The following is an 11,414-nucleotide window of genomic DNA, read 5'->3' on the forward strand; positions in this document are numbered from 1 at the left end:
GATACTGACTATAGGCCTCTAACCTCTCACATAATATTAAGGCTAGCTCCTGCTGAATTAAGCATTTCTTGCAGTAAAATGATACACCAAATGTAGCCAAAACTTTTACTAGGGGGAAAAGAAGAGTGAAGAAATATGTCTTTCTTTCAGCATCTTGAGAGAATGCTAATGCAAGTTAGCACCTACAGACGTTACCCATCTTTATCAGCATCATAAAAGCTGATATTATTTCAACCACGTAAAATAAGCATCCAAGACTAAATGAAATCTTATCAGACACATTGGGTCGTTATTACAGCTTTGTATTCCCTTACAACCGGTCAAACTGAAGTCATCCGAAAATCCTGCACTAAAAATCTTTCCCGTTTTTTGGGGAGTTACTGCACACTCCCGGTCCCTAAATGTATTTGCTCCGCGCAAGAAGCAGAGAAGACAGAAAACTTGACCAATGTTTATTTCGTGTTCTATGGCAACATATGACAGAAGAGAAGTTGCAATTATCTAATTATACTTGACTAACAAATAGCCTACCAAAATGTTGGAAATTCTAAGCAGAAACAGAGACCTAAATCAGGCAACAACAAAAAAATCCTGCAACTCCTGTCAAAAAATCTTTCCGCCGTCTCTGACTATAGCCTACAGTGCATTTTCTATATTAGCGAGCTAGAGTCGGGTGCAGGCCTCAGATTTTCACTTTATCACATACTGTATAGTCAGGCGGTTGCAGATTGGTTTATAGCAATTGCGGGCAGGTGCCGGGTTTACAAAACAGCTGACCAGCACATCACTAACAGGTGGCTATTTGAGACTTGGCGTCTAATTGAAGTTTTACGGTAATTATGGTGTATAAAAGTAACAAAAAAGTTGTAAAAACTAAAATGTAAAAACACAGTTACTTTTGTTGTGTGTGTGTATATATATACATATATATATATATATATATACATATATATATTTTTTTTTTATTAGACACACGCTGTGTTATCTCCTCACCTCAAGTTTGCACTGCCCTGTTGTTTACAAGGGTCAACAACAGTTCTTCAGGTGGCTTAGCGAGCCAGAGGACTTTGTCTGGCAAATGATGATGCACCACACTTATACCCTGCTTCAGCCTTGATACACTCCGATGAATATAAATAGTTTGGTACATAAGCTTCTCTTACAGCTTGATACAGTTCTTACTGGCCAAATGGACTCCTTGAACCCAGCTTAACACATATCTCTCTCGGCAGCCGGACTCTATTTATGCAAATTAGGGCTTGGCAGAAGGAGGGAGATTGCCTTCAAGATATTAAGATGAAGACAGTCCCTGGCTGCTTCATGTGAGTTTACCAGAACGCAGCACGGAAAGCATCGGAGTCTGGGGCAGTTATTCGAAGTGGGCTATGGGTGCATAGACTGACTGCTGTGATGTCTGTTATGCTTTTTCTGTGTGTATGTAGAGAGAGACAGAGAGAATGCACTTCTCTCCCTTTTGTATCCCCTGCTCCCAAATATAGTTAATAATAGCTACCTCTCATTGTCAACACATTTCTCAAAGCTTAGGCCCAGATCCAAAGTATGAGCCATAGCACGTCAAAAAACACTCCTCCACACGTACAGGACCAAGAAGACTGACAAGACTTGAAAGTGGCACAGTATTTGCTTGACTGAAAAGGTATTTCCAGAGAGGAAAATATGCATTGCAATGGGGCATCTCTCCTCTGGCCCCCCATTTGTCCTATAGGGCCTAGCCAATTTGTCTGGGTGGGTGTGAATTCTTCTGCTCTCCCTACAAGTGGGGGGTTCACGTTACCCCCATAAACTTTCAGCTTACTGGATGAAAACCCTCAAGACTTCATGGACTGACACAGAAACTCTGCTCATTTAGCCTAGATCTTTTCATAAGGGTATCTTTGAAAATGTGAGGAGCGTGTCATCAACTGTTTTCAACCCCAGTATAACATACATTTCAGCCACACCCTTTTACTGGATACATAGGTTGGAATTCCAAGGTTGGGTGTGCACACAAGTTGGCCTCCTTCCCCTCAAAAACAATTCAGCAAACGCTAGCATGAAAGAGATGGATATTTTGGAACCACATGACCTAGACCCTATATGCAATATGAGCCGTATGGCTGTAGATTGATGTAGCTAGCTCAGACCAGACAGAGGAGAGATGTACGTGTTATAACACAACACTCAAGAAACAGGAGGAGTGGGGGTAGCAGTTTTCTGAACAATGTCGCTCTCATTCAACAACACCACAAAGCTGAGAAAACAGTGACAAAATGGACAGAAGAAAGGCCAAGAGATATATCAAAATGCTTGTCGAGACAAACAGTTGACAGGGTCGTTGATTTAGTTAGCGCCGCCGATTGTTTTATGGCTGACAACTGGAGTGTGAGACACCCATTCTCCTCCTCCTTCCCTCCCCAATCTGGCAACCACATCCCATACCCACTCGGAGGTCTCCGAAGGAGCTCCTCTGCCTCTGTTTGCTTCTGTCTCTTCCAAGCGTAGTGCTGCGAGTGGGGAAGAAACGTTTGACAAAGAGCCAGGATCAGTTAGGCCTATGTAGACTATTGTTGGTGTTGTTTTCTGTCCAGTTGATTACAGTTAGGACTGGAGTAAGGAAAACTGATCCTAGATCTGTACGTAGGGCCAACTAAAGCCTGAGACAGCCTGGAGCAGAGGTAATATGCCAGCATACAACATTAGTTAAGGCACAGTTTAACCAAGTTAAAAAAAGAGGTCCATTTCTAGTTCAACCTCTTGATCATTGTTACCGGTGCAGAATGTTTGGGACATGGAATACATCTACACAGTAAGAGGTTTCTGTGTCTCTCCCTCTTGTTGCGGCACCTAGTTTAGTGCCCTCATTCTAATCAGCTCTTTTACATAATGCAGGCCAGCAGCTCAGCTGTAAGTACCATGACCCCTTACCTTGGTTTGCCAAGATTGCGTCATATGTGTCCTCCCCACCCCAGTCACTGCCGGTCTATGAGCTTTCACATTGAAAGACCGCAGAACAAACCTGGCGATTGCAGCCAGTCAGCCACTGGCTTGAGAGTTGTGTTTGCATAAAGCACTTGATCAACAGCTGATATCAGGAAGGATTTGAAAGTGTGTCTACATTGAAAGCAATGCTTTCTGTTACTGTGTGCATAATTGCAAATATTCATAAATAGCCCCAAAAAGTATTATTGAAAATGAGCAGGCCTACTGACATTTGTGTATACTTCACAGGTATCCAACCATATGGATCTTGTATAACCTTGTTCATACTTTTGAGTGTTTTCTCCACTGTGATGAATGTCGTCTGGGCAAATATTGTCATGTCAGCAGAAAAAGAGAAAATACTAAGTAAACAGAGAATCAGGCTCATAACAGAAATCTGGATGTTTCAGCAATGGCCTGGGTTGACTTGGAAAAGAAGGAGCAGGACGAAGGTTGGTAGTGACACATTGGCTCCAATATACCCTACTCTAGCTATAAAAAATATAATCTAGTCTGACCAGTATTCTGTTCCAGCTGGCTGATAGGCATGGCAAGAAAAAGTATGTGAAACCTTTGGAAATACCTGGATTTCTGTATAAATTGGTCATACAATTTGATCTGATCTTCATCTAGGTCACAACAATCGCCAAACACAGTCTGCTTAAACTAAATACACACAAACAATTATACGTTTTCATGTCTGTAAACATTCACAGTGCAGGGTGGAAATAGTAGGTGAACCCTTGGATTTGACCCTCCTTTGGCAACAATAACCACAACCAAACGTTTTCTGTAGTTGTGAATCAGACCTGCACAACGGTCAGGAGGAATTTTGGACCATTCCTCTTTACAAAACTGTTTCAGTTCAGAAATCTTCTTGGGATGTCTGGTGTGAACTGCTCGAGGTCATGCCACTATCTCAATCGGGTTGAGGTTAGGACTCTGACTGGGCCACTCCAGAAGGAGTATTATCTTCTGTTGTTGATTTACTTGTGTTTTGCGTCGTTGTCCTGTTGCGTCACCCAACTTCTGTTGAGCTTCAATTGGTGGACAGATAGCCTAACATTCTCCTGAAAAATGTCTTGATAAACTTAGGAATGCATTTATCCGTTGATGATAGCAAGCAAAGCAGCCCCAAACCATGATGCTCCCTCCACCATACTTTACAGTTGGGATGTGGTTTTGATGTTGGTTTGCTGCGCCTTTTTTTCTCCACACATAGTGTTGCGTGTTCCTTCCAAACAACTCAACTGTAGATTCATCTGTCCACAGAATATTTTGCCAGTAGCGCTGTGAAACATCCATGTGCACTTCTGCAAAATTCAGACGTGCAGCAATGTTTTTTTTGGACAGCAGTGGCTTCTTCCGTGGTGTCCTCCCATGAACACCATTCTTGTTTAGTGTTTTACGTATGGTAGAATTGTCAGCTGAGATGTTAGCATGTTCCAGAGATTTCTGTAAGTCTTTAGCTGACACTCTAGCATTCTTCTTAACCTCACTGAGCACTCTGCACTGTGCTCTTGCAGTCATCTTTGTAGGACGGCCACTCCTAGGAAGAACAGCAACATTGCTGAACTTTCTCCACTTACAGACAATTTGTCTTACCGTGGACTGATGAACATCAAGGCCTTAAAAGATACTTTTGTAACCCTTTCCAGCTTTATGCAAGTAAACAATTCTTCATCTTCAGTCTTCTGAGATCTCTTTTGTTCAAGGCATGGTTCACATCAGGCAATGGTTCTTGTGAAGAGCAAACTAAAAACCTTTTGTGAGTGTTTTTTAATAGGGCAAGGCAGCTCTAACCAACATCTCCAATCTCATATCATTGATTGGACTCCAGGTTAGCTGACTCCAACTAGCGTTTGGAGAAGTCATTAGCCTAGGGTTCACATACTTTTTCCAACCTAGACTGAATGATTAAATGAGGTACTTAAAACAGACAAAAAAAATACAATAATTTGTGTTATTAGTTTAAGCACACTATGTTTGTCTATTGTTGTGCCCTAGATGAAGATCAGATCAAATGTATTGACCGATTCATGCAGAAATCCAGGTCATTCCAAAGGGTTCACATACTTTTTCTTGCCACTGTATGTGTATAATATATATCTATACACACACAGAGTTGAAGTCAGAAGTTTACATACACTTAGGTTTAAGTCATTAAAACTATTTTTTCAACCACTCCACTAATGTCTTATTAAAAAAACTATAGTTTTGGCAAGTCGGTTAGGACATCTACTTTGTGCATGACACAAGTCATTTTTCCAACAATTGTTTAGACAGACTACTTCACTGTGTCACAATTCCAGTGGGTCAGAAGTTTACATACACTAAGTTGACTGTGCCTTTAAAGAGCTTGGAAAATTGCTTTAGAAGCTTCTGATAGGCTAATTGACATAATTTGAGTCAATTGGAGGTGTACCTGTGGATGTATTTTAAGGCCTACCTTCAAACTCAGTGCCTTTTTGCTTGACTTCGTGGGAAAATCATAAGAAATCAGCCAAGACATCACCGGCAACAATGTCGCCTATGGGCACAAACCCACCGTCGCTGGACCAGACAGGACTGGCAAAAAGTGCTCTTCACTGACGAGTTGCGGTTTTGTCTCACCAGAGGTGATGGTCGGATTTGCGTTTATCGTAGAAGATTGAGCGTTACACCGAGGCCTGTACTCTAGAGTGGGATCGATTTGGAGGTGGAGGGTCCGCCATGGTCTGGGGCGGTGTGTGTCAGTCAGCATCATCGGACTGAGCTTGTTGTCATTGCAGGCAATCTCAACGCTATGCGTTACAGGGAAGACATCATCCTCCCTCATGTGGTACCATTCCTGCAGGCTCATCCTGATATGACCCTCCATCATGACAATGCCACCAGCCATACTGCTCGTTCTGTGCGTGATTTCTTGCAAGACAGGAATGTCAGTGTTCTGCCATGGCCAACGAAGAGCCCGAATCTCAATCCGATTGAGCACGTCTGGGACATGTTGGATCGGAGGGTGAGGGCAGGGCCAGTCCCCCCAGAAATGTCTGGGAACTTGCAGGTGCCTTGGTGGAAGAGTGGGGTAACATCTCACAGCAAGAACTGGCAAATCTGGTGCAGTCCATGAGGAGGAGATGCACTGCAGTACTTAATGCAGCTGGTGGCCACACCAGATACTGACTGTTACTTTTGACCCACCCTTTGTTAAAGGACACATTATTCCATTTATGTTAGTCACATGTCTGTGTAACTTGTTCAGTTTATGTCTCAGTTGTTGAATCTTGTTATGTTCATACAAATATTTACACGTTAACTTCTTTGGTGTAGGGGGCAGAATTCACACGTCCGGATGAAAAGCGTGCCCAGAGTAAACTGCCTGCTACTCAGGCCCAGAGGCTAGGATAATAACAGCACTTATAGTTGACCGGGGCAGCTCTAGCAGGGCAGAAATTTGAAAAGCTGACTTGTTGGAAAGGTGCATTCCTATGATTGTGCCACGTTGAAAGTCACTGAGCTCTTCAGTAAGGTCATTCTACTGCCAATGTGTGTGTATGGAGATTGCAAGGCTGTGTGCTCGATTTTATACACCTGTCAGCAATGCGTGTGGCTGAAATAGGCGAATCCACTAATTTGAAGGAGTGTCCACATACTTTTGCCCATGTGTATATGGTTTCTAAACTTCAATGTCTAGTTGCAGGGGGTTTGTTTGAATTTATGGCCATTTTGTCTATTTCAAATATTATTTCACTGATTGAGACAGGTGGGTGTCCACCAGTGGAGGCTCCTCAGAGGAGAAAGAGGAGAACCATCCTCCTCAGTGAATTTCAACAAAATAAAAAAAGTGAAACATTTAAAAATAGGGATGCACGATATACGGCATCCCTAGCCGCGTCCTCAGAACATGCGCAGACCAGCTGGCTGGTGTGTTTACAGACATATTCAATCTCTCCCTATCCCAGTCTGCTGTCCCCACATGTTTTAAGATGGCCACCATTGTCCCTGTACCCAAGAATGCAACGGTAACTGAACAAAATGACTATCGCCCTGTAGCACTCACTTCTGTCATCATGAAGTATTTTGAGAGACTAAAGGATCATATCACCTCCACCTTACCTGTCACACTAAATCCACTTCAATTTGCTTACCACCCCAATAGGTCCACAGACGATGCAATCGCCATCACACTGCCCTATCCAATCTGGACAAGAGGAATACCTATGTAAGAATGCTGTTCATTGACTATAGCTCAGCATTCAACACCATTATACCTTAAAAAGCTCATCATTGAGCTTGAGGCTCTGGGTCTCAACCCCGCCCTGTGTAATTGGGTCCTGGAATTCCTGACGGGTCGACCCCAAGTGGTGAAGGTAGGAAACAACATCTCCACTTCGCTGATGCTCAACACTGGGGCCCCACAAAGGTGCATGCTCAGCCCCCTCCTGTAATCCCTGTTCACCCATGACGGTGGACATGCATGCCTCCAACTCAGTCATCAAGTTTGCAGACGACACACAGTAGTAGGCTTGATTACCAACAACGACGAGAGCCTACAGGGATGAGGTGAGGGCTCTCGGAGTGTGGTGTCAGGAAAATAACCTCTCACTAAACGTCAACAAAACAAAGGAGACGTCCACATCGACGGGACACCAGTGGAGAAGGTGGAAAGTTAAGTTCCTCGGCGCGAGCACACGTCACTGATGAACAGAAATGGTCCACCCCCACAGACAGTGTGGTGAAGGCGCAATAGCGCCTCTTCAACCTCAGCAGGCTGAAGAAATTTGTCTTGTCACCTAAAACCCTCACAAACTTTTAAAGATACACAATCGAGAGCATCTTTACGGGCTGCATCACTGCCTGGTACGGCAACTGCACCACGCATAACCGCAGGGCTCTCCAGAGGGTGGTGCGGTTTGCAAAACGCATCACAGGGGGCAAACTACCTGCCCTCCAAGACACCTACAGCACCCGATGTCACAGGAAGAACAAAAAGATCATCAATGACAACAACCACCCAAACCACTGCCTGTTCACCCCACTACCATCCAAAAGGTGAGGTCAGTACAGGCGCATCAAAGCTGGGACCGAGAGACTGAAAAAATACTTCTATCTCAAGGCCATCAGACTGGTAAACAGACATCACTAACACAGTGAGGCTGCTGCCTACATACATACTTGAAATCATTGGCCACATTAATAAATGAAACACTAGTCAATTTAATAATGGCACTTTAATAATGTTTACATATCTTGCATTGCTCATCTCATATGTATATACTGTATTCTATACTATCTATTGCATGTTAGCCTATGCCCCTATAACTCTCTGTGATTGCTCATCCATATTTATATATTCTCATTCCATTTCTTGTGGAATTGTTCGATATTACTGGTTAGATATTGCTGCACTGTTGGAACTAAAAGCACAAGAATTTCACTACACCCGCAATTAGATCTTGTAACATTGTGAATGTGACCAAAATTTTAATTTTATTTGAGAGATCCTTGATGAAAACATGCTCCAGAGCGCTCAGTACCTCAGACTGGGGAGAAGGTTCTCCTTCCAACAGGACAACAACCCTAAGCACACAGCCAAGTCAACGCAGGAGTGGCTTCCAGACAAGTCTCGGAATGTCCTTGAGTGGCCCAGCCAGAGCCCGGACTTGAACCTGATCGAACATCTCTGGAGAGACCTGAAAATAGCTGTGCAGCAATACTCCCCATCGAGCCTGACAGAGCTTGAGAGGATCTACAGAGAGGAATGGGAGAAACTCCCCAAATGCCAAGCTTATCGTGTCATACCCAAGAAGACTTGAGGCAGTAATCACTGCCAAAGGTGCTTCAACAAAGTACTGAATAATTTTGTAAATGTGATATTTACGTTTTTTTATAAAAATTTCAAAAAACCTTTTTTGCTCTGTTATTATGGGTTATAGTGTGTGTAGATTGGAGGAATTATTTTTTCATTAAAATATATATATATATATTTTAGAGTAAGGCTGTAACAAAACAAATGTGGAAAAAGTCAAGGGTGTGAATACTTTCTGAATGCACTGTATGTTTAGAAGACATTGGTTGTCTTCCAAGTTGGGAAGGTAGATCAAAAATACTCTGTGCTATGCCAAATAGTACAGGGATTTTTCTGGATCAGAAAGGAGCTTAGGTGGTGAGAGTGGCAGGGGGGCGTGGCAATGAGCACAGTCAGTCATCATGAGGCTACATTGAGGTCCCCATCCTGACACTACAGAGACAATTGTGCATTTAAAAAAAAAAAAAGCTGAGCTGAGATACAAATGTTGCAGTTTTAAAGTTACATTTCTGCAATTCTAAACATTTTGCCATACAGCTGAGAGAAATTGTTGCAGTTTTAAAGCTAATTTCCTTTGATTCTACAATGGAGTTGAGAGAAAATGTTGCTGTTTTAAAGCTAGTTTCCTGCAATTATATGCATTTTGCCATGGAAAATGTTGTGTTCTTTTGCTCAAACATAATAACAAAATTAATACTGCTAAATCAATTGTTTTGTGAATTTTCAAATTCTCCAACTGTCTAGCTTTTATTTTGGTGATTGTTAGTTCTCAAAAAGATATATATATATTCATTATTTTATTTGCATACTTTATATCTGGTTACACGTATAGCGTTTTTCCATCCCATTCATACAAAGTAAAAAATATATGTTTATGTTTAGATTTAGGCGACCCGGAAAAACGCTTACGCCAACCCAAGGTTTACAACGGCTGAAAAATCGCTACACAGTACCCAACCTGTAAAGGCTAATTGAGCATCACATTAGACGTTACAATCTGCTAGCTAAAGACTACTCTTGATACTGGCAACATGTTAATGAAACGACTTGTTTGTCCCTTCTCAAAACGCTGTACAAAACACCAGCTCTTTGTCCACATCTGAACTTCTTAAGCAAGTAGACCATCTGTGGTTGTAAGAAAAGTATGATAACGTAGCTATGTTCTCAGGGTGGTGTCAATGATAAGCACACATGGCAACTTGGATTATGAGATTTCTAGTTGTTGGTGTACCTTGGTAAATAATTATTATGCAAAGAAGTATGCACTGTAATTTTGCATCATATTTCAATTACAGTCCATAGGCAGCATTTCATATTAAGTACAGTAACCACACATTGTAATTTGGACATATTTTGACACCACAGTTTGTTTCAGAGCATGCCTCAAAATATTATGATCAAATCGGGACCGACATTTGCAAAACAGCGTTGGTAGTAAATAGTGGGAAACCCCTCGCTGCTGACATGAAATGTGAAATTACTCCCATTGAGAATCATCTACATACTCCTGGATGTCTTAAAAAAATTATAACTATGAACCATATTTTAAACGAGCACGTGTTGAATTTATAAGTTGCATTTCAGCAATTGCTGCAGTGGGCTACATTGCCACGTTCAGATAATACTGTGGCCACTTCGCTAACGCTTGGCAGCCATATAGAGCTCGGGTTGCAGTCAGAGCTCGCTGTAGTTTGCTAGCTATATATGTTTACTTACTTTTGCATTGTAGCTCCACCATGGCCTGATACCATTCGTCCTGGTCCGCCTCGTTTTCTGCCGCGATGGCAAAGCTCTCCGCTCGGGTGTACAGCACTATCATGTGCTTGTTCTTCGCATCAGCCCGCTTATTGATGTTGAAACACGTCTCCAGCACCAGGGCTTTCTTTGGGACGGGTGTTTTTCCGCGGAATTTCTTTTCACTCTCGTAGTATTCGAGCCGGGCTGGACCCCTCTCCGAGGCCGTCCGGAGGACGAAGTATCGCCGGTGCATGGATTTCTGCTTGCGGAGGTAGCCGTTCTTTCGAACGTCCTCGTAGCTTTGCGGGTCGGGTGGTTGGCACTCCATCGCGCTCGAGTATTTGTTTTTCTCAACTACAACCTAAACTTCTATTCAATGACAGCAAAAATATTTTCGCTTGCTAGATAATTCAAACATCATTCAATTGCGTCCCCCTCCCTCCCTTTAACACATGTATGCAAGGGAGAGAGGTCCTCTAGTCCAGTCCAGTATTTTAAAATATATACTAAATATTACCTTTCCTTTCTCTTTGCAGTAATGTGTCTGCTACTACTATTTAGCTAGCTGAGTGCTTTAATCCATTTACTGTATAGCTTGGCAGCAGTGTACTGAATAGTTCGCTGCAACTGCTGCCCTCCTGTCCCCTCTACTGCGCGGAGCTACTGTGAAAAGCTGTCAGTCAACGCTTGTCCGTAGTGACAGAAGAGGGCGAGAGACAGTATACAGCGAAGGAAAGAGAGAGAGCATTGAGTTCATGTGCGAACTTGAATCGGATTTCATATGACGTTTCGTTCTTATAAGAATGCCTATGCGCTTCAGCCAATATTGTGAAACTTGCGAAGCTATTTTGAAGATCATTTGATGTGCGGCACGATTGAGACATTTTATAACCAGAAATGCAACTCTCGT

General features: G+C 42.6%; 1 protein-coding gene across 1 annotated transcript in view; it reads right to left on the minus strand.

Annotated features, from left to right (window-relative positions):
• si:ch73-335l21.1 (insulin receptor substrate 1-B) overlaps window positions 1–11,357 on the minus strand; it is a 91,821-nt gene extending 80,464 nt beyond the window's left edge. Inside the window, exon 1 of the mRNA XM_055938681.1 lies at window positions 10,484–11,357. Coding sequence (XP_055794656.1) covers window positions 10,484–10,832 — 349 coding nt within the window. The 5' untranslated portion in view covers window positions 10,833–11,357. The remainder of the gene's footprint in view (window positions 1–10,483) is intronic.
• Window positions 11,358–11,414: the final 57 nt, after the last annotated feature.

This window comes from Salvelinus fontinalis, chromosome 11 (genome assembly GCF_029448725.1).
Source record: "Salvelinus fontinalis isolate EN_2023a chromosome 11, ASM2944872v1, whole genome shotgun sequence".
Classification (NCBI taxonomy): Eukaryota; Metazoa; Chordata; class Actinopteri; order Salmoniformes; family Salmonidae; genus Salvelinus; species Salvelinus fontinalis.